The 26,856-nt window shown below is 36.7% G+C and overlaps 2 protein-coding genes across 3 annotated transcripts; one reads left to right on the top strand and one right to left on the bottom strand.

Annotated features, from left to right (window-relative positions):
- The first annotated feature begins 167 nt into the window (after positions 1–167).
- Positions 168–9,551, top strand: LOC113050001 (sodium-dependent serotonin transporter-like). The gene is made up of 13 exons (XM_026212725.1): positions 168–566; positions 1,821–1,955; positions 2,163–2,382; positions 3,081–3,219; positions 3,291–3,425; positions 4,156–4,259; positions 5,514–5,641; positions 5,733–5,845; positions 6,472–6,603; positions 7,194–7,293; positions 7,592–7,692; positions 8,338–8,505; positions 9,335–9,551. The coding sequence occupies exons 1-13, from the start codon at positions 347–349 to the stop codon at positions 9,413–9,415; spliced, it is 1,776 nt and encodes a 591-aa protein (XP_026068510.1). The 5' UTR covers positions 168–346; the 3' UTR covers positions 9,416–9,551.
- A 7,503-nt stretch (positions 9,552–17,054) lies between these two features.
- LOC113049000 (ankyrin repeat domain-containing protein 13A-like) lies at positions 17,055–26,704 on the bottom strand. 2 transcript variants are annotated; one of them, XM_026211003.1, is made up of 15 exons: positions 26,090–26,704; positions 25,221–25,356; positions 24,726–24,850; positions 23,942–23,987; positions 23,708–23,851; positions 23,311–23,500; positions 22,710–22,776; positions 22,455–22,536; positions 22,007–22,068; positions 21,008–21,138; positions 20,752–20,909; positions 19,909–20,049; positions 19,577–19,752; positions 19,428–19,489; positions 17,055–18,920 (listed from the first exon to the last, which is right to left on the bottom strand). In XM_026211003.1, exons 1-15 carry the CDS (start codon positions 26,231–26,233, stop codon positions 18,725–18,727), a joined length of 1,860 nt encoding a protein of 619 aa, XP_026066788.1. In that variant the 5' UTR covers positions 26,234–26,704; the 3' UTR covers positions 17,055–18,724. The 2 variants fall into 2 exon arrangements, with proteins under 2 accessions (XP_026066788.1, XP_026066789.1); XM_026211004.1 differs by having other exon boundaries at positions 19,440–19,489; positions 26,090–26,700.
- Between the last annotated feature and the right edge of the window lie 152 nt (positions 26,705–26,856).

The following is a 26,856-nucleotide window of genomic DNA, read 5'->3' as shown; positions in this document are numbered from 1 at the left end:
CAAATCGAGCTATATATCTGGAGTTCTCGCGCGCGCTCCTTGAGAAGTCCATTTGAATGGGGTGTCAGGGGTGAGTGATGTAGTCGCGCGCATCTCATTTGATCAGAGCTCTCGCGCTCAGGTGGGGGACTCTTGGTTAAACCTCAAACCTTTCCTCCCACCAGCAGGGAAATCAACCACAGCAGCATGCTGCTGTCCCCCGCGCAGCCTCTTTTGACCGCACGTCGAGCATAATCCAAACAAATATTCTTACTACTTTTTACATTCGAAAGAAACTCACAAAAGGCAGTTCTTAGGCAGTTTATAAGTACTTCTGCAGTTTGCCAAGTCACTGGGACCATCGAAGATGCCCCACCAAGAGCAGGTGCTGGCTCACGGGCACCTCTGCACCCCAGGTCCTCCAAAGAACCCCGGGTACAACAGCAACCCGGTGCCCGTCATCATTCAGACAGAGTCCCGCGAGGAATGGGGCAAAAAAATGGATTTTCTTTTATCAGTCATCGGTTTTGCGGTAGATCTCGGAAACGTTTGGAGATTTCCATATATTTGTTATCAAAACGGCGGTGGTAAGTGTTATAAACTTTTATGAACTGTATGTATTTACTTATATTTACTTTTTAAAATTTAAATAACACTGTACAATAATATCCATTCACAAAAACATTTAAAATAGTTTCTTGCTACTTCAACTGATCAGTTGAAATGTTATTACATTTAAAAGCACAAGAGCGGATGCGCTGTCCACGGTGCTGAAATTATTATTTTGTTTTAGTTGTTTGGAAAAAAACATCTTAACAACTGAATAAGCAACATAACGTGTTTTCTGAGGATATCTTAGACTAAACCAACTCAATAAAACTAAAATGTTAGGTTTAATTGGTGTCTTAAGTTTTTAAGCAAAATCAGTGATGCGAACGCCACGACCAATTTAACCTCTTCACTCACACACACAAAAAAGACAATGTTGAGTCGAGTCTGAAAACATATTAGCATAGCGCAGAGATAATACGCAATAAAAAAAAATAAATAAATAAAAAATTCCCATCCGTCATCATCATGACATTTATTTTACAGGGTATCATTTTAAATAAGTATTTAATACGTATTTACCAAAGGGAAAAACACCCAATGTGTTTTTTTTTACCTGAAGGCTACAAGATTTGACCTGTTAATTTTGTAGTTTAAAAAAAACAAACATATAGGTGCAACAAACTTGAAAACCATGCTTCTGCCAAGAATATTTTACAGACTGCCCTGATTTAACAATGTAACATGTTTTCATTTTTGGTTTGTATTCTCAATATATTAAATAATGCTTATTATAATTATGTTTATTTAAACTTCTGCTCCGGTGCACATGTGAAGCAGACATGGCCAGCTGCAGTCATCAATCATGTATTCATGATTTAAACTGAGATCAACATGTGTCACACTACAAATCTCATCCCATGTTTTCAAAGTAACCTATTGAAATTATTGAAAAGAAACATGATTTAATAACATACATAAATACTTAAAACATACAGATAAATTTACTTAGTGGAAGATATGGTAACACTTTAGATTATAGAGTCTTCCCTATATAAACTCCTAATTTGCAGCTTATTGATAGTAAGTTGATGTAGTAGTTATGATCTGGTATTGGGTAGGTTTAAGAGATTTATAATATGCTTATGCAGAACAAGGCATTCATAAGTGCTTTATAAGTACTAGTAAAAAAAACAACAACCTGCTAGTAAGTGTTCAAATTGTCCTTTGTTGATCTCACTGATTTGAGAGATTAGAAAATCACTTTGATCTGTTATTATTGTGTTCTTCAGGTGCATTTCTTATTCCATATGTCCTGATGGCTGTATTCGGTGGAGTGCCACTTTTCTACATGGAGTTAGCTCTGGGACAGTTCCACAGGACAGGTGCCATATCCATATGGAAACATATTTGCCCTATTTTTAAAGGTGAGATACATTCTTTCTCATGTACAATATTGTAAGGTTTGAGCATTAAAGGTCTATAAATGTTTACTTTTCTATACTTCTAACTTTAGGATTGGTTCAAAGTCTAATAGACGTTTACAGAGATAGATGGACAGAGAAAACGAACACAGTGTCATACTGAGAGATTTCTTTATCAAAAATCTGACATCACTTTCTCTTCCCTGTCAGGTATTGGTTTTGCCATCTGCATCATTGCACTGTATGTGTCCTTCTACTATAACACCATCATCGCCTGGGCCCTGTTCTACCTCTACTCCTCCTTCAGTAGCACTCTGCCCTGGACCAGCTGTGATAATGAATGGAACACAGAGAACTGCACTAACTATTTCGGAAAAGACAATGTGACCTGGACTAACTATTCACGTTCACCTGCCGAGGAGTTTTACACGTAAGTGCATGTAAGTGGCTGCAAATATGGCAAAGAAAAGAGTGAAGGAAAGACAATGAGGGCTAGATTTAGTAAAAATAAATAACAATTGGAAAAAAAAGCATTGTGGATGAAAGGTGGAACAGCATATATATATATATATATATATATATATATATATATATATATATATGTGTGTGTGTGTGTGTGTGTGTGTGTGTGTATAATGTTTATATATAAATATAAATACATGCATGTATATATTTAAGAAAATAGATATATATAATAAATTATATTAATATAAATATATACATGTAAATATTTTCAAAATATATATTGCATGTGTGTGTGTTTGTATATATATAATAAATATATACAGTAAACACATATATTATGTACAAACAAAAACATTTATTTTGGATGCAGTTAATCGTGATTAATTGTTTGACAGCACGAATATATATAAATATGCAAAGCATATTGCAATCAACGAAAATAATACATCATTCTTTTTGTTAAATTCCTAAAGAACTGCAAATGACTGATAACACATTTTTAAATTGGTGGAGATCAGATTTTTTTTATTGCATCAACATTTCTTTCTTATATTTCAGATTTTTTTTTTGTCCACTAAACTTGTGTATACTGAAGTATTGTATGCATATGCTTTGCAGTTCAGGTCAGTTTCAGACTGTATTTGTAAATCCTTCTTAAAACAGGAGGAATGTCTTGGTAGTCCATGAATCATCCGGGCTTGAGGATGTGGGATATATTCGCTGGCAGCTCACGCTTTGCCTCTTCCTCATCTTCACCATCGTCTACTTCAGCCTTTGGAAAGGAGTCAAGACTTCAGGAAAGGTAACTGAGTCCTGTGTTTTGAGGAAAAACACCTCTTTCTACATCCTCTCATCCTCCTGTGTCTCTCTCAGGTAGTATGGGTGACTGCCACCCTGCCGTACGCAGTGCTGTTGATCCTTATGATCCGTGGTGCAACTTTGCCAGGAGCGTGGAAAGGAGTGGTGTTCTACCTCAATCCCAAATGGGAGAAACTGAAGGAGACCAGCGTGAGTGCTTTTCTCTTACCACCGCTCAGACTTTTCCCTTTGCGTCTAGCATTGATTTATTGTTAAATTACATTGTGTTGTTTCTTGCCATTCTTTACTTACTCTTGTTACCCTTTTAAATGTATTTATGTGCTGTTTTGATTGCAAAATGCATGTATGTAGGAAAGTGCTTTTATTTCATGCAGTAATAAAAAGATCTGAGGCATTTGGGCAGGAAAGTCCTGAATCATTAGTAGATGAACTGACCTGGGGAAATTATGGACTTCATAAAGCGGATATTTCTTCATAAATTTTGAGATAAGTTAATAATAAAGAACTCCATGATAAATAAACAAATATTGTCTCAGGTATATAAATGGTCCATGGAAGCAATAGGAAAAACTGCATTTTCATACTTCGAGTCATGAGATGCTGTTTGCTAGGTGATGCAGAACTGCAGAAAACCGTGATGGGAACAAAAATAAAGCACTAGGGACTAATGATATGCGTAAACGGTTTTCCATCATGAAAGGCCCTCATACTATTGACACACACAAATCTTCAGATGTGATCATGCACTGCTTAATCCCAGTATTCTGTGATGTCGTTGTCTTCAGCATTTTCTCACCATTTAAGTTCCTGAATTGGAACTGAAATATAGTGAATTTTATGAATGATCTTTATGATTCGATTCGTTTTCATGTGTTTGGCTCTAGCCACACTTTGGTTTATAGTATGATTTGTTTTTTAGGTATGGGTTGATGCAGCTGCACAGATCTTCTTCTCTCTCGGTCCTGGTTTTGGCGTTCTGCTCGCCCTGTCCAGCTACAACCCCTTCAACAATAACTGCTACAGGTACAGACAAAACCTTCATTTTCATCACACTGATCTAGTGGAATTTTCAGCATCCTCTGTTTATCAGCATTTGCATTGAGTTCATGGTTGTTTGATATGTTTTTTTTTATAAAAGATATTAAAATAATATCTAGTTTAAGTTAATACTTGAGTCACACAGTATGTATGATTTTTTATGTTTATGGAAGCTGCACTTATTTGATCAAAAACACAGTAAAAACAGTAATATTGTGAAATACTATTACACTTATTCTTTTTTTATTTGAAGTTAAATTGTTTTTTTCAGCATCATTACTCCAGTCTTCAGTGTCACATGATACTTCAGAAATCATTCTAATATGCTGATCAGAAAACATTTTAGAATTTTGAAGAAACCATGTAATTATTATTATTTTTTAATTCTTTGATGAACAGAAAGTTCAAAAGACCATGTGAATCTACGGAGCCCTGCACATGATATGCAAGAAAAAATAAATAAATTATGCCACAATTTACTAATTCGTTCCCTCAATGTACTAAAACATGCACACGATTACTATTGCGTTCCCTCGATTTGCTAAATTGTGCAAATCGAAGGAATGAATTAGTAAATCATGCACACGATTTAGCCTACTTTTTTGTACTGCATTTCATGTGCGAGGCTCTAATAAAATTGAACTCTATAACAACATACATGTTTTTACTGTTGTGTTTGATCAATGTAATTCTTCCTTGCTGAATAAATGTATTAATTTCTTTAAAAAAAAATCTTACTGACCCCAAAGTTTCGATAGTCGTCTATGAACAGAAAAGCAAACTTATACAGTGCTGTAACAAAACAGACCTGCCAATTCTGGCCAGTGTGATTCCCACTCACTCTTAATTCTGATTCTATCTATAGTTGAGCCATTTATTTACATTCGGCTCTGTGTCCACTAACCAAGGAGAAATGCCATCAAAACGAACTGGGTTCTGATGAATCATATGATGAATCAAAACAAATGCCCTGCCACATGAGTTAATGATATAAAAACAAGATTAGAACTGCAAATTACGGCCAATTTGAAGAGATATATTGAGTGATAGGAAATTGAATTGTGTGCTAAAAGATAGTCAGGAGCCATATGGGCAATCTTAACAGATCAAGTCATATCTAAAGATGAGAATATTACATATGGACATGGGATCTGGCAACCGCCCACGGCAAATTCTGTCAGCCATCACATTTTTTTAATTTAGTTTGTAAATTACATTCTATTTTTTTGATTTGTACAGAGACGCGATTGTAACCAGTCTGGTCAACTGCCTGACAAGTTTTGTGTCAGGATTTGTTATTTTCACTGTCCTGGGATATATGGCCGAACAGAGAAATGTAAACGTTGAGGATGTAGCCAGGGACAAAGGTAAGCTTTCATCTTTGCTTTTTTAAATATTTAGAGTTTTACTGTAGATGTGCTGCATCCAACCAAAAATAACATACAACCCCTCCTCTAGGACCCAGTCTGCTCTTCATCACATATCCTGAAGCCATTGCAAATATGGTTGGGTCGACTTTCTTTTCCATCATCTTCTTTGTGATGATGATTACTCTTGGACTGGACAGCACGGTATGAATACACTTATACCTGTAAATGTGCAGAAACTATATTTCTTAATATGCATGTGAAGCCAGCAAAAGTATATAATGTATAGAAATACAGATATGAAACATGATACAGAACTAGTTTTGAGTATACGGATGAAAGGAAGCAAGTAAACAACAACATATTTTTAGTTTGGCTCTGTTTAAATTAAATGGCATCAGAGTCGTCTTAAAGTTTGTTGTTTTGACAGTCAGCATGCAGCACACATCTTGTTTCTTTTGGCTGTGCGTGAGAATCGATGCATGACTGTTGATGGCTAAAGAGACGAAACAACAAAGATATCGATTATAATTCAGAAAGAATGCCAATTCCAATTCAATATGAAATTTACTACAATGATAACACTGCTTATGTAAGCCAATGTGAGACTTTTATCTTTTTCTAGGTTTCAAATGCCAAAAATATGTCAAAATCTGAAATGATCTGCAAGAAGCCTGAATGGAGATTGTGCATTCAACAGCTGAATTATAAAACATTACGAATAAAGACAGAACTAAAAGAGAATGATATATCTCTACAGTTCTGTCCTGCAATAGCAATATATATGATTGAGTGTTCATCTTTTTTGTGTGTGTGCTCTCTTGCCTCAGTTTGGTGGGCTAGAGGCCATAATCACAGCTGTAATGGATGAGTACCCAGACACCCTGTCCCATCGGAGAGAGCTGTTTGTTTTTGGACTGGTGGTTGTTTGCTTTCTGGGCTCTCTCGGCACCCTTACTACAGTGAGTTTCAGTACACTTCTGGATCTCAATGTGTTGAATGTACCTTTCAGCAGGGAAACACAATATTATAATAACAGAGTGTGTGAAATAGAATATGTCAGGGATAATGTACATCCAGCCGGTTGTTCAAATCTTGTATCAGCCTGAAGGGGTTTATTCTGAGAGAACAACTGGCTGGATGTACATTATTCCGCTTATTACACAGCAACTTGTCATATTAGTAAATAATTTGATGCAAAATATTGATTTGAACGCAAAGCTTCCGTGAAGACAGTAATTGCGAGCAAGCCTCAAATTCAAACTAGATGGACATTTAAGGGAAACAGTGCAGTAAAACCACTTAATACACAACCTTTCACAACAAAAAGGCAATACAAAAATTATTTTTTTTTTAAAACCTTATCACTTTTTTAGTTCTCTTATAATCCATTACAATGTACAAAACAAGTATAGCAAAATGCCAGCAGCTGGGTTTGAATGAAATGAGAGTGAGTCCGCGATACCAGGATGACATAATGAAATAATTGTACATCATTTTGAATAATAATTATTATTTTTTTATTAATTTTTATTTGTTCTTTTTTTGCAAGGGTGGTGCATATGTGGTAAAGTTACTAGAAGAATTTGGAGTTGGTTCTTCAATTATAGCTATAGTCTTTCTGGAGGCCACAGCAGTATCCTGGTTTTATGGTAAGGTTTTTATATATATATTAAAAAAAACTAATAAAATTATATATATATATTCACACACACACTAAATTCTGTTATGTATGTATCATGTTTTCCGTAAAAATATAAAAATATTAAGGTATATTAAGCTTTTGAATTTTGATAATAACGACCACTGCAGTAATGGAAGCATCATCTTTGTCATCACAGGAATCAATTACAGTTTTCCATTTTTAATTGAAACAGTTTCAAAAACATTTATTTTAAATTGTAATATATCTGTTATTTCTTTTATAAACATCATGTCTAATTTCTCCAGGTATTAACAGATTCAGCAATGATATCAAATCAATGTTGGGCTATACTCCAGGACTCTTCTGGAGAGTGTGTTGGGTTGCCATCAGCCCAGCTTTTCTTGCTGTAAGTTTAAACAAAGATGTCCTAACAGTACTTGCAAAGTTTGTGAAATGATGAAGTCCTTTATAATGCTCTGAAAACTCTTTAAGCATCCACCACCTCCTTTCCACCCTTAACACCTTCATAATCTCATCCCCTCACCTGTCCACACGGTCACAATTCCCAGTCTGCAAATGTCAAACCGCATGCAACCTTATAGCATTATATTCCTCTGATACTTCTGCATGCATCTCAACAGGCCAGGGCTGCCACACACGGCTGACATTCCCACAACCATTTTTTCATCATTTAAAAAAACAAACACGATAAACGGCTGCCTGTCTCATCTCCTGAGATGGTGTTAGAGAGGTTATTTGAAATGCTGGAGAGAAGACATTTGTCACTTGATAATATGGACCTTTTGAATATAAAATAATCTGATCAGAGTCTCACGAATTGATCAATCCATCCAGAGACTGCAGTGACCTACAGATTATTCTAACCTGAATTGTTCTAACACTCTTAAAATTAGATAATACATTTGAAAGAAAAAAATTCATGTTTGATAAATGGAACTTTTTGAAGCAACTGCATTTTTCTTTTCTTGATTTCATTCATTTTTATGTGCTAATTGAACTCACTGAATATGTTTCCCATTCATTTCTTCAGTACATCATTATCAGCTCACTGTTGAACCCTCAGACCCTCTCACTATTCGACTACGAGTTCCCAGACTGGAGCATCACGGTCGGTTACATCATCGGAGCGTCCTCTTTCATATGGATCCCCGTCTACATGGTGTACAAGCTTGTGTGGACCCCAGGCTCTCTTAAACAGGTGAGACATGCATGTGAGCCACTGGTTGTCTAAATGAACTACTCACACTTGAAAAGCATTCTTGTTACACCCAAAATAATTTACTCACTCTCAGGCCATCCAAGATGTAGATAAGTTTGTTTCTTCATCAGAATGGAATCGGAGAAATTTAGCTCAATATAGTTTGCTCACCGATCCAGTGAATGGGTGCCGTCAGAATGAGAGTCTGTGGAAAAAACACAGGTAATCCATGTAACTCCAGTCCATCATATACTGTCTTGTGAAGTGAAAAGCTGTGTGTTTGCAAGAAACAAATCTGTCATCAAAATGACTTTAACCTGAAACCATCATTATGGATAGAGTCCTCCATCTATTATATTGATTTCTCCAGTGAAAAAGTAATCTTGTTTGAATCAGGAGAGAAACATGTGCAGATCAAGCACTGTTTACAAGCGAACAGTCCAAAACAGCTCTGAACAAATTTGTTGGCATAGGTTTTGATGTGAGAGAACAACAGGGGATGGACTTTTCACGGTATTATGCAATTATGCATTATGGACTTTGGCTAGAAGCAACAATGGATTTATTTCTTACAAATATTCAGCTTTTCCTTTCTTTAGACATTATTTGATGGACTGGAGTCATGTTGTGGATTATTGTTATGTTTTTTAACCGCCGTTTAGACTCTTATTCTGAAGGAATCCATTCACCCAGAGGATCCAAGTGATGTAGAGCTAAAGTTCTCCAAATCTGTTCTAACGAAGAAACAAACTGAGGGTGATTCCCATTCCTTGAAATTCACAAAATGGGTTGATGAGTTGCTCACATGTTGTTTTCAATTCAATTTCAGCGTCTTGCTGTATGTCTGCGACCGGAGAGAACACTGCCAGACATCCACACAGACAGTATGGGCCTAAGTCCTATACTATAGACCACTGAGAGGAAAACAACTGATCACAACTCACACAAAAATCCCCCCACAAATATTGGGTTACACATGTCCACGGCCAACTAAGCAACTTTTGCATAACTCTAGGGATTTGTCCAGAAGAAAATGAAATATTCAAATGTGACGCATATTAGATTTAATCTGAAAAAAAAGAAAACATTCAAGGTAAATTATAAATGTTAATTAAATAATCTGTGCAATTTATAAATGATTGATGTTCTTTTTTTCCATTTAAGGTTTATGTATAAGATGAAGAGGTCAGTGTTTTTTTTTTTTTAGTAAGTACCCTTAATATCATAAAATGTTTTTTGAGATACATGTAAGTGAGATTACCTCACTGTGAGAAATCCAACCAATGAGAACAAGAACTTCATACACATTTCTCACTTACGTTTCAGAAATAACTTGTCAAGATTGAATAATTATGGTGTTTTTTTCTGCCTTAACTCTGACTAAATACTATATCTACTTTATGTAAAAACTTTGTAAAACCTGTATTGTACAGTACCTCACCAAGAAAAGGACAAAAATAAGGGTTTCTTCTGAACTAACACTATATGAAATTGTCATTATCTAACAAAATTTGAGCCCCAATCCTGTGTAATGTCTTAATTTTCTTCTCACATTTTTTTTTTCCAAATAAAGGACTGAGGATGTTACTGAACGTGACCAAATATTTAATTGCTATGAATGTCTTATTACGGATAGTTCAAAATGAGGTACATGTACTATGTCTGCACTGTAGGTTGTGGCAGAGGGTTTTGCTTGTGTGTATGTTTGGAAAATTAATAAAGCTGTGCTGAACATTCCTATTTATTTATCAATCTATCATTTCAGATGTACAATGCTATGTGTGATTCCCACTTTCATTCTGTTAGCGTGAACAGCCTTGCACTTTAATTAACATGTTGATTTGCATTGAGCTGCAGTATCCAGCATCTGTAAACACACAAGGGGTAAGAGAACGGCATTGTGTCAGGCATTTAAATGAGATGTTTTATTAAAGACCAGATCTTCAATCGCCACCAATCGCAGCTCTGGGAAACGCAGCTCAGTTCAGCCAGTTTCAGGTATGGGGTGAGAGAATAGAGCAAAGATAATGCTATTCCACATTCAGCCACTTCTAGCAGAGACCGCAGAATGGATCAAAGGCTTCAGTGCAGGCGACTGAAGGAGAGGTGGACCTCAACTACAGAGAAGCCTAACAAAAGGGCTGCAGGCTCTGTGCTCCTCTGTTAATTACCAAAATTGAAAGACCAAGAGTTGCATGAAAAAGGCTAGTGAGTGACAAACTGTATGTGACCTGCAATAACTGTGTTTCATGAGGCAAAGTTCAGGCTGTAGAAAAATCTTAAGGTTCGCAAACAGTTAATAAAAAGCTGACAATGACTTAAAATGAAACATTTTAACATAAAAATGATTACTCAAATGGGTTCAGCTGACAAAAATAGTCATTCTCAGTGAATCACATTTATTTATGGGTCTATGATTGAGAAGTTCTATTATTATAAGAAACATACCAATTTAACATGAATGCAATTCTAAATGTAAGCCATTTCTATGGTCACAGATTACCATTTTATTTTGTTTAAATGATTGGGAAATGTAAAATACAGATTTTATTTTAAACTATCTATACTTGTTGGTTAATTTTAATAAAGGGTTAGTTCACCCCAAAATTTTAATTAGCCCATAAATGACTCATCCTAGGCGTATATGACTTTCTTCTTTCAGATGAATCCAGTCGGAGTCAGATTAAAAATTGTCTTTGATCTTTTAAGATGTTTAATGCCACTCAGCAGGTGTTACATGCATCAGTCCAAAAGACGTGAAATAAAAAGCAACCATCCATAATAATAAACAAAAATGTCTTACACAGCACCAGTTGGTGAACAAAGCCTCTTTAAGTGACGTGACATTCAGCCAAGTATGGTGACCCATACTCAGAATTTGTGCTCTGCATTTAACCCATCCAAAGTGCACACACACAGCAGTGAACACACTCACCGTGAACACACACCCGGAGCAGTGAACAACCATTTATGCTGTGGCACCCGGGGAGCAGTTGGGGGTTCAGTGACTTGCTCAAGGGCACCTAAGTCGTGATATTGCCGGCCCGGGACTCGAAACCACAACCCTAACCACTAGGCCATGACTTCCCCACAACTCCTCAAAATGTTATAATCACTTTATTGTAGCTTGTGCTCACAGTTGCAAACGGAAGCCGCGGAAATGGAGTGGAGAGATAAAAACAAAACAATGGTCACTAATTAGAAGAACAAAATGAGAATGTGGGAGGATTTCGATATAAGCCAAGTGGAGACTGGTCTTCTTTTGCCAAAGAAAATAATATTTGCTTCCTTGGCACATATTAACAAACGTTGGTTTTCACAAGACACACCGGCACATGCGAAATGCTGACCTCGTACGTCATTCCTCCGGAACTGCTTTCATTTTCCAACTGTGAGTGCAAGCTCGATTAAAGTGATTATTTCATTTTGAGTATGGATTTTTTTCTTACAAAAATGCATCGATTCGCTACAACAGGCTTTGTTGAACCCTGGAGCCATGTGAGACACTTTCTTTTTATTTTTATGGATGGGCGCTTTTTATTTAACCTCTTTTGGACTGATGCATGCAACATTAAACAGCTTGAGAGATCAAAGACCATTTTTATTATAACTCCGACAGGATTCGTCTAAAAAGTTATATACACATAGGATGACTTGAGGGTGAGTAATTCATGGGCTTATTTTCATTTTTGGGTGAACTAACCCTTTAAACCTATAAATACTCTACAGAAAACAAACTATTAACAAGGCAAAATCTAAAATTAATGGACTTTCTGTGATGACGCATTTCCACAATTATTAACATTGTATAGCAAAGTAAATATTTTCATTTTGTGTTTTCTTACCTTGGCATTAAATTGCATACTATAAATACTTAACACCATTTCAAAAGCTGGCAAATATAACACATTTCATTCATTTGACCAAAGTACCCTAATCAATCACTCAGAGATTTTTTTTCTTTGTTCAGGGCACAAAATAGTGAAGTCTACCAATATTTGGCAATAGGCCTACTATAAAATAATTTTAAGTTTCAAGATGACTGCAGTAGTTATATATAAAAGACATGGAAGTAATATAAGACATATGAACAGCACCAGCATGTTGGTTTTTAGACAATGGTCAGATATCCTTTCATTATAGGCCTATAAAAAATACTGGAAAAAAAACAGAATCCAGCTTTTGCTTAGGATGTGACCAGCATTGCGCGCATAATAAATAAATTAATACATTTACAGAGCATCATCGTTGCATTTATGGTATATATCAGACATGGGGACTTGTGACTTGGTGACTTGGACTCGAGTCGACTCGAGTCGCTATTTTTAGGACTTGAGACTTGACTCGGACTTGGAAGTTAAAGACTCGGGACTTGACTTGACTTGAGACACGATGACTTGAATGACTTGAGTGTTAATCACATCATGTTTTCAGTTTGAATATAAAATATATAAATTATTTTTTAAAATAAAGTTGATTACTCAGCTGGAGCGCAGGCTGAGAATAGCGTCGTGACTGGATCAGGACACTATCATCAGTCATGCCCTCTCTACCTTACACACACCACGCCCACTTAAATCAGATATCACATCACATCAACATGTCAGCCTGAGAGGTACCGAGGGTCATCGCTTTTGTCTTCAATAGTTCGCGCCTAAAAACGCGTGGAAAACGCTAGTCGCGCCGCTTTCTCCTTCTTTCCAAAGCGCTCGGGCAGAAGTGCTCCTGGGGCGTCTGTCGTTGCTAAGCATCCATGACACGCTCTCTCTCAATGAAGATGCGGAAATTTCAGCAAAGTATAAATGGATTTGCAGCACTATAAATCGCTCGCAGTAGCTCTGCTACTAAATTCATTTCAAAATGGCAATCCATATACAGCTATAAATAGCTGTTTCTTCATCTTAGCTGAGCTTTCAACGTTGATACGGGAAAGTATGAAGCTGATTGGTTAGTTATTGTCACATGACCTGCGGTGCGCTTGCGGCATTCTGAAAAGTTTAGATGTTTTTAACTCGATGCGGTGCGCGTCGTGAGCGCGTTGCTTCCATTATGAGCGCGCATACCGCGCGCCTACATTGGAAATAACGAACTTGCGCGCGCAAAAGACGTGATGTGAACGGCCCCTAATGATCCGCTAGCAGGCCGTCAAAAAAACGCATTCCAGGGTCGGCGCTAGGGCTGGGCTAAGGGGGCATAAGCCCCGAATATTTTGTTACCATGTCTTTCTCATAGAGCAAAACAATTAATCAGAAAAACAAATAGCTGTATGTAATATAATATATATATTAATATATAATATACACAGTACAGAATATAAATATGATGTATTTTAAGTTGTTTCATACTTTTTTTGTTATGTACAGTACAGACCAAAAGTTTGGACACACCTTCTCATTCCCAGAGTTTTCTTTATTTTCATGACTATGAAAATTGTAGAGTCACACTAAAGGCATCAAGGGCTATTTGAGCAAGAAGGAGAGTGATGATGACCTGGCCTCCACAGTCACCGGACCTGAACCCAATCCAGATGGTTTAGGGGTGAGCTGGACCACAGACAGAAGGCAAAAGAGCCAACAAGAGCTAAGCATCTCTCGGGGAACTCCTTCAAGACTGTTGAAGACCATTTCAGGTGACTACCTCTTGAAGCTCATCAAGAAAATGCCAAGAGTGTGCAAAGCAGTAACCAAAGCAAAAGGTGGCTACTTTGAAGAACCAAGAATATTACATATTTTCGGTTGTTTCACACTTTTTAGTTATGTATATAATTCCATATATAATTCCACATGTGTTAATTCATAGTTTTGATGCCTTCAGTGTGAATCTACAATTTTCATAGTCATGAAATTAAAGAAAACTCTTTGAATGAGAAGGTGTGTCCAAACTTTTGGTCTGTACTGTACATAACAAAAAAGTATGAAACAACTGAAAATACGTCATATATTCTATACTCTGAGAGAGAGAGAGAGAGTGTGTGTGTGTGTGTGTGAGGGAGAGAGAGAGAGTGTGTGTGTGTGTGTGTGAGAGAGAGAGAGAGAGAGAGAGAGAGAGAGAGCGAGAGAGAGGAGAAATGTAACAAAGTTTAATGTTGTATGTAAACTGTGTTTGAGAGAGAGAGAGAGAGAGAGAGAGAGGTGTTCAGAGAGGAGTCTGTTGGATGTTTAGTTTTATGGACTCAATGTTGAAAATGTAAAACATTTCAAACACTGTTGGCAGAAGTGAAAAATAAATAATTTTAGGAAGTTACAATTTCCTTTTTTGAGACTTGCACATGTGTGACTTGGTCCCATCTCTGGTATATATATATATATATATATATATATATATATATATATATATATATATATATATATATATATATCCATATTACATCAATTAGGCACAACTTGCACAACTGCATCGAGGGAAACACTGAAAGGGCATGTTGGTTTATACCGACGGCGTTAGGACCTTCCAGAAGCGTCGAGCTGGATCTGTGGATTGGGATGCATCCTGCTCGCTGTTTCGCTACAATGTCAGGAGCACGCATGATTTTTCTCATCGCTTCCTGTATAATGTTTTTCCATTCTGGAAATGCTCAACTGGGAGAGTCTAGATTTCATGATAGACCTTATGAAGTCCTGCTGAGGCAAAATCTGGGTAAGAATTTAATTTACACACACAAGCGCGCGCGATAGAACCTTTGTAAGGAGGCCTGTTATATCCACAAAGGGTGAACCTGCCATTGTCACCACGTGATGACAGCACAGTTTGTTATTTGTTCATGCTAAATCGGCCTCTCTGTTAAAATATGATCGCAATGCACTGCACCAGATGAGCATCAGTGGATTTATTTGAATTGTCTGTTCATTTTATCTCCTCCCTCAGTTCTTCTAATAAGTGTTCTGTGCACACTGCTGGTGGTCATGATTGGAATGGCAGTGTGTATCTACAAACCCCTTCGACGCAGGTGACAAGCATGACAAGCCCCTCAAGATGAAAGACGCCGGGAACTGAATACTACTATGGAGAAGGCTTTGTTTTGAATATTAATGAACCGAGCCAAGCCATTGGATGAGAACAACGCAACGTCAGGATTCAACCCTTCGCTATTGGAAGGTTGCGAAGGAACGTCAGCATGAGCTAATTAATATTGATAAATTCATTAGCGTCTTCCCTGAAACGCTTTAATTAAATCGAGTCCTAAACTCCGATTAAACGTCATTGTAATCAAGTTCAGATCTCTCTAAAAACTTAATTTACGTGTTTAAAACTGAACACTATCTTAAACAAATGCATACTAAATTTTGATGTTTTTTTTGGGTTTACACGCTGCTAAAATGTTTACAGTCGGAATTTAAACGTATTTATTTTTTAAAAATATTATTTATTGTAAGATGTTTATTTGACAGTTTTTTTTGAATGTCAGACCTCTTGAATAAATTAAAGTCAATGCATGAATCAGTATGAATGTGCTTGTGTTCAAAATAAATAACTAAATGCAACTAATATTTTAAAGTACTAATATATAGGCTATATGGTAATAGGGGTAAGATACAAATAACATTTTCCTGAGTGTAAGCTACTATTAAAAGTAATATAATTGTAGTTGGTATCGTAGCAACATGGTGCTTTTATAATATTATGAATAATTAACACATTTACACTTCCATCACATTTGCACTAAGCTTCAGTATTTCCATTCTTGTCTGCCCAAGTGTCCTCTTTTCAATTGCACCAGTCACGGAGTGCATTTATTTTTCTCATTAGAGGAGAGAAACAACTCATCCTTCTAATCCAGTCACACACAATAAGATCAGCATCTGCTGGGCAGGTTATCTCTCCCTCACACAGGATAAACAGAGGACAAATGGATACTTGCATATTTACAGATAATATCTTACTTCAGCGTATGTCTTTGGATGAATATTCAACAAGCACATCTGTATGAGATGTGAGTGTATAAGGCCAGTAAATGATCAGAGCCCTTCATGCCACATCCTCTAATACATGCTTTTTACAATTGCATTACTTGAATTGGTGTCATCTTGGATATTGGATTGTCAAATTTGTTGTGTCAACATATTAAAAAAACACACTTGCAAATACAATTTACAATTATAATTGTCAATTCCTTTTGAATATAGTCAAGACATAATAAAAAAAAAAAAAAAAAAGTAAAACACAGAGGTACAGTATGCATTAGGACAGTGCCATCTGTTGGTTTGTTAATAAAATTCATGAGGCACAGGACATTATAAATGATCATGTGACAATAACTAATAAACTAATGGAATTAAAATCTTGAAGTGAATACATGAATAAGAACGGCATCAATCTTAAGAGTTAAAAAAATATATCAAAAGGGAATTTCATGTTTTTGATGGCAAGATACGTATTTATAATTTTGAAGTTTCATAAATTTGTGCCATGAACAACCACTTTTAAAATTAAAAGAAAAATTAAATGTTTAGAACTAATATTGATCTGACTACCTTAACTGCTTTTATACATTTTTTATTTGATTTGCCGAAGCTATGCAACTGTCACACAGTTAATGAAACACCAAAAAGTAAATAAAGTGCTTTTATTAAAGTAAAAAAAAAATGTTTGTGTGTGTGTCAAATATACATCACAGTTTACAAATGCCTTCAGGATTTCTTCAACATGCTTATTATACTTAATGATACTTTCTCTTGCATTTTGCAACATCACAATTCACAGAGAATCAAAGCAACACTAACCCTGATCCGATAGAGACCATTAAACCTTTTGGCAATTAGTTCGAGTGAAGACTTAAATTAGGATTTAAATAAAGAATGAAACAGAACTGTGTCCAGGAATCATGATATGTGGATAACCGTAGCCAGAACATCCGATTTCATAAACTTCCCGTTATTTAAATGCAGCATGAGAATAATACAGGAAACTAAAATCAATGTCCTGTTAATATAAAACATTGCGATTATAACCTTGAGACTGTGGCTGCCCCTATCCTCCGATTCTGGTTCGCTACAAGAACAGTAAAGCAGTATATAAATGTCCATTTATGACATATAATGAGGTGCCAGGAGATATGGTTAAAATCGGTTCAAGCTTCATACAAAAAGTAGTGAGAGATACTGCAAGATGTAAGTCAATACTCAGACGTCTTTGGAGACACACAAGGCTTGAAACACTTACAGAAAGAAGTCGACAACACATAAAAAATAAAAAAAACACGTTGACAAAATAAATAGCACTGGCAGCTACAACAGGAAGGAACAGCGTGAGATTCCCTAAAGATTCCCAAACAGAGCAGGGCAGGTTCTCCCACATTTACCACTTCAGAACCTCATTCAGCAAACAATGCTGTCCAACCACACACATTCCCTCAGACAAAAACAGCTGCTTTTCTCTTTTCATCACACATTCCCCTTGGCGTTTAGTGTAGCATGAGGTTTGCTTGGTGCCAGAAAAGTGACCCAATACGGCCACATTCATTCTTTGCATTACAACATACTCATGGTGATCTAAGCGGTTTTATTGATTAGGCAGACTAAAAGCTTGAAGCGTATCGGCTTACATCGGACAGGCCTTTTCAGAAATATCCCAGTCTGTTTGAGTGCCTCTTTCTCCGGCGAGGCACGGCGGTGTGATTTATTGCCTTTACGGTAGAGATGCTTCAGTCAGAAGCGGTTTAATGACAAAAGCACATTGGGCTGAAAATGGTACTGTCCTTCTGCCTTCGTGTAAAACATTAAGTTCTTTCACTTTCCTTGGCTGCGATTATAAAATGGTTTAAGGAACTGACAACTGGTGAACATCAGTGTAACCCTGAGACGAAGTATTAATATAAACCTAAAGCTAAAGTTAATGCAAAACAACCTTCTTTTGCGTCAAAACAAACGCTGATATTATTTAGTCATTACTGTCAGGATGTCACAACCTTTCTACCATGTAATCTTCAAAAAGCAGCACTGGGTTTCCTGTAAAATACATGCATGATCACCTTTTTGAAAGTAGGAAAAGAAAGTCTGAAAATGCTGTCAAATGTATGAATGATCATGAAACTGCATGTTTGCTTATTGTTTAACGATAAAGCAGCAGAAACGTTCGGATGTTGTGATATGTAACTATGTGTAGTCGTATATCAGTGGCGACAGAGAACTGCACTGAATCTGAAGAGGAGTATAAATAAAAAGGTTTAATGCTTATGGCAATAACAGGAACTCCCTTTTTCTTTCCTTCCCTCATCTTACTGTCACTTTTCTGTTAAGGAGAGTTGTAAAATCCTCTGTAATTCCTCTTCTTCCTCCTTCCTTCTCCTTTCCTCCTCCTCCTGTGCCCGGGTCGAGAGCTCTAGAGCCAATCGCAGCTCAGAGTCGGGGCTGGAGGTGGAGCCAGGGCTTGAGGGCGTGGTGTCACTAAGGTCTACTAAAACTCCTTCAGACCCAGACCTGAGGTATTGTGACAGAAAGAGACCGGTTACGAAAATGCATGCAAGAAATTACATTTTGAAAGATCACTCTACCCATTGTTTGGGGTCGCTGAGAGTTTGTAAAATGTTTTTGTAAGACATTTCATGGGCATTAATTTAATGAAAAATACAAATACACGTAAAAAGTATTAAAATGTCATTAATTGCTGTGATGCCAAAGCTAATCTTCAAGCAGCTGTTATTCCATTTTTTTGTGTCACAAATTTCTTTCAAAATCATTTTTTCTACTTGTCTAATATTATGATCTGGTGCTCAAGAAACGTTTCTTATTACCATCAACATTGAAAACAGTTTGTTTTCAGGTTTTTTTGATGAATTGAAAGTTTAAACTATTTATTTTTTTACATAGAAATGTTTTGTAACATTATAAATGTCTTTATTTTATATAACAATTTAATGCACTCCGTTTAAAAGTCTATTTTTTTTAAAAAACAAAAAAGTATGTGCCCCTTGACAGGAAAAGTACCCATCGCTCAACTGATTCATCGTGGATTGTGTTGCCTGTCCATCAGAATCACTCCAAGTGTCCTAAAACAAAACATCCAGCCAGACTGCATGTTAGAGACATACTTTATCAAGAAATGCACAGAATGCAGGAACAGGAAGTTATCTGACCTGTGAATTGAGTGTGCCGGACTCGAGCAGACTCTGGTGAATGGCATACTGGAGCAGCTCTTCATCGTGACTGGCTGGGGTGTAATGGCGTGTGTTGGATTGGCGGTAGCCTCCTCGGTGATGATAGTGTGAAGGTGCCACGAACACAGATGGACATACCTTGAATGGAGCAGATCCTGCAGGAGCAGGAAGTAAAACATACTGCATTTAACATTCCCTGCTGGTTCAGTAAACCAGTAACTCAATCCCACTATGAATTAATGGCTAATTTCATGACAGTTAACAGTGCGTATTTATTCTGGAACAGATGAGGAATCAATATATGTTCAAACCTGAAGCCTGGCTGTCACACTTCTCTTCTGTAGGTGTGGGTGTAGAAGCTGATTGGTTGGACTCCAAAGGTTCATCTGTACTGCACTTGTTGACATTTCCAAATGTGATGCGGGCATTCAACACATGAAACAGAGGGATTTCTGAAGAACAGAAACAGAATCAAACCTGCGATCTAGTTAGTTGCATGTTCTGACTCATATTACAGCCATTCGCAAGACTGGTTAGTTTATTTTTATTGCCATGTCAGCATCTAACACTATCCTCATAGAGTTGGAATAAACAAAAAAGCAGATCAATTTTATTTAACATATGAGAAAAAAATCTCATTTTTAGGTTAAATCTTAGCAAACAAGTCCAAGAGTGAGCGTAATCCATTAAAGTTTTCTTCTTGCATTAAAATTGGGACTGAGTAATAAAATACGTTGAATTGAAAGTGGGTCATGAAGAACATGCATAAAGTCTGGTCTTTGCAAAAAGGCATGGGTCATTCTTGTATTTTCACACAAGAAATATGCAAAATCAGTATCAGTCTTTCCTGCCTTGCTATACTTGACTTTGGTTCACTAGAGTTTTTGGACAAGGTGAAAAACAAAGGGAACATGTTCCTTTTACCAAATGTAAATTGGATGAAGTTTTCTTTAAAGACCACCGACTTGAAACACAAAAACTAGATTAGTTAATGCTAAACTCTCTTCAACAATTCAATCTACAATTTGCAAACATTTAGTTTAATTTTAAGCACGTACTGGCAGTTTTGTTGCAGGTTAGAGAGGTTAATATTTGATCTGATGCATTAAATTAAAAATGCAAATTTTATAGGGCTGTTTGTTCTTCTCACTCACCGATCTTCACAGGGAAGCCAGGGGGAAATCTGAGGTTGATGAAATCCCTGAGTCGGGCAAAGTGAGTGCTGGTGCGAGCCATCAGGTCAATGATGGGAGTGACCTGCTCCACCAGAGACAGAGGATGCTCTTCACTCATCCACAGGGTGCCTTTAAACCTGAGAAGGGGTCCAAACACAAAAACTGAACCATTTCTTCAATAACATGTGTGTAATATATTAGTTATTTACTGAATGGAGTGAATGGTCAGCCTCACTTTTGTGTTCTGATGGTGAGCTCAATGGGCCGACCGATGTCTCTGCCCTGCAGGTCAAAGTTGGGGTTAAAGTACTCCTCTGGAGTAATAGCTGTGGGGTTTGTGGCAGTGGCATACTCCATAGTCATGTCCTGTAATCGTACATAGAAATTATCAATACCGAATCAATACTTTGTAAAATGTTTTTTTAAATGTACACGTAAAAATGTATAAATGTGTTTGATCTAGAAAACAAAATGTGTCTGAAGTCACTGGGATATATTTTTAGCAATATACAAAAACATTGTATTGGTCAAAATTATAGATTTTTCTTTTATGCCAAAAATCATTAGGATATCAAGTAAAGATCATGTTTCCTGAAGATATTTTGTAAATTTCCTACCGTAAATATATCAAAACTTAACTTTTGTTTAGTAATATGCATTGCTGAGAATTCATTCGGACGACTTCAAATGTGATTTTCTTAGTATTACCATTTTTTGAACCCTTAGATTCCAGATTTTCAAATAGTTGTATCACAGCCAAATAATATCTTATCCTAACAAACCATGCATCAATTGAAAGCTTATTTATTCAGATGATGTTTAAATCTCTATTTTGAAAAAGTGACACTTAAGACTGGTTCTGCGGTCCAGGGTCACAAATATCAAACTATTATACACGTTTAGAAAAAAAAAATTATATATACACATTTAAAAGAACAGTAGTACTATTGAAGCAAATTTGTTAGGTTTTGAATTATAAATCAATAGAATACTGTTGAAAAATAGTATTTTTTGTGTTTTTCATACATTGGTGGAACATGATCATTGACATTCATTAATTTGAAAGTAGGGATGCACGATCAATATCGGCCGATAATTAATGTGCATCTCTAATGATGACATGCGCATTAATTATTGACCGATATTTATCGTGCATCCCTGTTTGTAAGTGTGACTGCAGCATCCAAATCCATCAGAAGAAAACTAATTCAATGTGTCTGTTTTGTGTTCCTACCCCTTGAGCACCGATCTGTTGCTCTACTGTCCCGAGTAAAGACTCCAGAACATTCCTTTCGCCTGTTGAGATCAAAAGCATCAGTAATTGATATTAACCAGTTAACATAACAAGGAACTCCAGGGAACCGACTACAGACCCTTTACCACCGACGGAGTGCTGGAGTCCTGTCTGGAACTATTTCATGTGTTTTATTGCTATTATTGGCAAGAAAATTGGCTTCAAACTGATCCCTACAGTCTGAAACCGATAAATTTGCCAGATTAAGTTTCAGAGTTAGTACTATACTAGTTTTGTACTGTAATTAGATCACAGTTCATAACTCAAGTGGGAACACAGGAAGAGATTGTTCTGAGAGAGATTTGCAGTTCCCGGTCGAGCACCAGCACCATTTTGGTAGAAAAGGGGTATGATATTTATAGCGTAAATCTTAAAGTGGGTTAATTACTTTTTATCCTGGCCTTCTCCTCGTCTGTGAGGTGCTCCGTCCTGGTGCGAATCACAACGTTCACATTGTTCACTGAAAAAACCTGTATCAGCACAAAAACAGTATCATCACCTACTGGTCGAAGACTGCTTTATTCTGAAACTCACTGCTCTAAAACGAGAGCCACACTTTTTTGTAACTCTAATAAGAGTTTTTTTGTCCTTCCAGTCATTCCTAATGGTACTGTAGCTCACAAACAACTGGTCTTTTGCTTACCTTGGCTTCAAATCCATTTACTACTTCTGTTCTGTCTGACCTCCATCCCCAGATACCGGATTTAGACCTGAGCACAAAATGCATTTTTTATTAGCATTTCATTAGCAATAGCAAAAAATAGTCAGTGTGCAACAATGTTCATGGATTTCCATGTGAGACATTTTTCATAGAAGCTTCCATTCAAAAATGTGTGGTCAGAAAGCCTTCTTTTAAAGAAAAAATTAATAAAAAATCAGCAAGGAAGTGTGAATTTGGCAGAATTTACAAATAAATGCTGTTCTTTTAAACAATCTATTTATGAAAGAATCCTGAAAAAAAAGTTGTTTCCAGAAAATATTAAGCAGCATAACTTTTTAACATTAATAAAAGAACACTTCATGATCACCAAAATTAGCATATTAGAATGATTTCATGTAAAACTTAAGATATGAAATAAAAGCTGGTGAAAAATCAGGTTAAATTACATTTTAAAATAGAAAACAGCTATTTTGATGATGTTTTTCATCTAATTACACACTTGAAAGAGACTTCTTTCAAAAAGCCATAAACTTCTGAATGATAGTATATTTATTAGATGTAAATCTTATATAAGGGGCCATGCCTCTCAAATGCAATGTTCTTTGTGTCCAGATACGTGTTGACAATGGGTGTTGTTAGCCTCTTAGCTACTTCTTGTTCGGCGGGCTGCATGGAGTCCAGTGTGACGTCCTCCATCTCACGAGAGAGATCGAAGCGCTCAGTGTCCACCACCTCATCCTCGTGATTAACTTCCATCAGCTCAGTCGAGTTATCTGTGAGAACACATATGATATAAACATCAGGCATTTCTCCTTTCCTCAAACGAAGTGCATTAGTAAACATACAAATGTGAATTTCCTGTAAGCTTCAGAAGAATTCACAGCCCCAGCACATTAATTCATTATCCACAGATGGTCAGAAAAGTCGACTAGTCTATTTAAAAGAAAAAAAAAAACATGCAAACAGGCAGAGAAAATAACCTTCTCCTCTAAAGATATAACTTCTTCTTCCTCTGATCCAGGTCATGTTTTCAAAGCCCAGCAGGGTGATATCCACCCTCAGAAAGGCCCCACTCTTCCAGATTCTGCACACGTCGCTGGGACACACACGCGATACGAGAGGAACTGGATCCAGAGCAAAAGCAGCAGATGAGGATCATTCTACAGCCTAATAAAGCCATAAGAGTTGATGTACAGTAGAAAACGTGCACTTACTCCAGCTAGTGAACTCCCACTTCATCTCCATGTAGAAATCTGGAGACTAGGACAAAAAGAGGTTCATTAGACTTTCACGTGGGCTTCAACGCACCTCTCAACACAAGCCTCAGGCCGCACTTTGGTTTCCCAATAAAACTTTTTTCAAAAAGCATCAGAGAGCAAATTGTTAGGTAGTAAGAAAGCATGTGCTGTAAACTGTGAATAGTGAAAGTAAAACAAAAGGTAACATATTTGACCTTAGAACAGAAGAGGCTCGTGACGAATGAAAGAAGTCATGCTGATTGCTTGAGGAATGAAACATCTATGAATATCAAAATGCCTTTGATGTTAACACAAAGGATGTTTTTTTTAATGGCTGTGCAGCTAAATCACAGCCAAAATAGGACATAAAATTTGGTGATATAATTTTTTTAAAGACATAAATAATTTCATTTAGCATAGATGCATTAAACTGATTAAACCGATTCATTTGACTTCTATTTCAAATAAATGCTGTTCTTTTGAACGTTCAATTTCATTAAAGAATCCTGAACAAAAATATTAAGCAGCATATGTATCCAAGACACATACAAATGGATCATGTGACACTGAAGACATCACACGAATAAATTATATCTGAAAACATATTACATTAGAAAACAGCCCTTTCAAATTGTAATGATATTTCACATTTTCTGTACTTTTGATCAAATAAAAGCAGCTACAATCTTACTTTTATATACTATACAATAATAGGTCAAAATTGCTCCAAGTAATACACAAAATCAAATGGCAGACGCACCTCTCGGATCTTGCACAGTAACTCAGGAACACCACCCAGCGCGGTGGAGGCTTTAAGGTAATCTCGTCTCTGGAGCACCAGCTGCACCATCTCTGGATCTCCTGTGCTGACTGCTTCCTGCAGCACTGTGCAGACAACACACATCTTTATCTAAGAATATGGGCTTGTAATGGAAAGGTAAACATACTAGCTTCTATTCTACAGTGCACTGTAAATCACATCTGCTAAATGACCAGTAAGTGTTTTTGAGAAAGTGATCATTAGAGAATAAACGACACTGCATCCCGAAAAAAAAAAAAAAAAAAGCCCTACCAGAACTATTAAACGCTTTCACTGGCTGGGAAATCTACTGATGTGCAAGAGGTCATTATAGTGCTCTAATGGTATTCTAGTGGGCGATACTGTCATAAAGATACTGTAAAACTATCTGATGTCTTATCATCGTCGAAGACCTATGAAGTAGACTAATGTGCAGTTCATACGCTCTATTCTCACCTGTCCAATTTTTGTCGTTCTCTTTGGAAACGTCTGCGCCGTGTCGGAGCAGCACTCTCACTGACTCCAGGTGTCCTAGAGAGACGGCCAGGTGTAGAGGCGTCCGGCCCCTGGGATCCACCTCTTCAATGTTACTCTGAAATGAGTGTAAACATTAACATAAACACATACCTTAGGGAGGAAATGGAGACATGCCAAAAATCGTGAGCACTGCTCTTAAAAAATGAAAATGGAAATATGCAATGCAACTGTCATTAATCAAAACACTGGATACTCTTTGTGTGAATTGGTGATGATGCCTGTCATATGTAGCAGCAGTATTCAATCATTCAAATGGCATGGACGGTCAAATAAGATCATCCTAAAACTTAAAAGGTAGCTGTATTTACATGAATAAAGACACAATTTACTGAAACATTATGTAATTGTTAAATAAATGTTGCAAATGTGTGTGAAATATCATTAAGAAAATAATTATACTTGCTGCTAGATGTATTATTATTATTATTTATTTATTTGAATTGCAATTTAATCATTTATTTCTTTAGGTTACGCTTTCCCCCCCAACAAACCTGTGATCTACAGCTTGGTGCAGTAAAATGAAGATTTATTGATGTTAGAATGAGCTCACCAGCTCTCCAATGCAATGACACACGGTAGTGCTGTGGTTAAAAAGTGGATGGCAAGCTGATGAAGCATTTTGCAAAAAGATCAAATAATATACCAATTGAAATTTCTTTAGATTTATTAAATGCATGTCAAGCATGTCATGAAATCCACTGGAGGCAGAAATATCACAGCAGTGTGATGATTCTAACACCAGATGCACCACCAACATCAGCATGCACGGATTTCCCACACACACGTACCGTCTGTATCTCTTCTTCCAGCTTCCTGTAGTCATTCTCCCACACTAGGGCATGCAGTGGAAACCTGAGGCTGAAATCCTCGACGCTGGCAGCGGTGGCCGACAACATTCTGCCTCGATCAAACTGCGAGCTCGCTACTGTCATGAACCATCAAAGCTATGCATGCGTTGAATTAATTGTTAATAATTAATACAGTGACTCTGACTATTAAACAAGTGGGTTTTGGGAAAAGGGACGCCGAAAACGCAACCAACTTTTTTTTTTTTTCAAAATAAACTTTTGAAAAACAAGGAAGTGGCAGGTTGAAACTATTCGGGTGGGGGGTGTATCCAGTCAGTCGACAATTCTTTCCTCCAAACACTATTGCATTTAGTTACATTTATAAACAATGTTCTCAATATAAAATGATCGATAAGAGCCTAATTAGTTATATATGACAAATAATAAAAAACAATAACTGAAAAAAAAAATCTTGTTGAAATGAACGAGCCCAACGCCAAGACTAAACCATTTCGTGAAAAGGAGGGGCGGTCGTGCTATAAAATATGGCTAAATTGTGTAAAACCAAAGAGTGGATTTTGCGTATGCGTAAAGAGAAGTAATTTTTAAAATCTAGGAAGAAAAACGAAAATGTTTTCAAATGAAACATCAGTAACTGATCGTTATAAATAATAAGCTCGCCTGTGGGTAGGCGCGACGCCTCTGTTGTTTGAAATGATCTTTAGCTCATCAGGAGCAGCTGGCGATGAATCACTTCTGCGCATGTG

The sequence above is a fragment of the Carassius auratus genome, chromosome 30, assembly GCF_003368295.1.
Source record: "Carassius auratus strain Wakin chromosome 30, ASM336829v1, whole genome shotgun sequence".
NCBI lineage: Eukaryota > Metazoa > Chordata > Actinopteri > Cypriniformes > Cyprinidae > Carassius > Carassius auratus.
The sequence above is the reverse complement of the archived record's forward strand: the minus strand, read 5'-3'. Positions and strand labels throughout refer to the sequence as shown.

What these genes read in the sequence shown, in the direction of transcription:
- LOC113049000 (XM_026211003.1), bottom strand. Translation starts at nt 26,233, where the DNA reads ATGACAGTAGCGAGCTCGCAGTTTGATCGAGGCAGAATGTTGTCGGCC. An exon ending in AAGAACATTGCATTTGAGAG is followed by an intron (nt 22,777 to 23,310) that starts GCATGGCCCCTT and finishes TTTTGTGCTCAG; the next exon opens with GTCTAAATCCGGTATCTGGG. An exon ending in TAAATGGATTTGAAGCCAAG is followed by an intron (nt 22,537 to 22,709) that starts GTAAGCAAAAGA and finishes GTGCTGATACAG; the next exon opens with GTTTTTTCAGTGAACAATGT.
- LOC113050001 (XM_026212725.1), top strand. Translation starts at nt 347, where the DNA reads ATGCCCCACCAAGAGCAGGTGCTGGCTCACGGGCACCTCTGCACCCCA. An exon ending in CCTGCCGAGGAGTTTTACAC is followed by an intron (nt 2,383 to 3,080) that starts GTAAGTGCATGT and finishes TTCTTAAAACAG; the next exon opens with GAGGAATGTCTTGGTAGTCC. An exon ending in CTCTTGGACTGGACAGCACG is followed by an intron (nt 5,846 to 6,471) that starts GTATGAATACAC and finishes CTCTTGCCTCAG; the next exon opens with TTTGGTGGGCTAGAGGCCAT.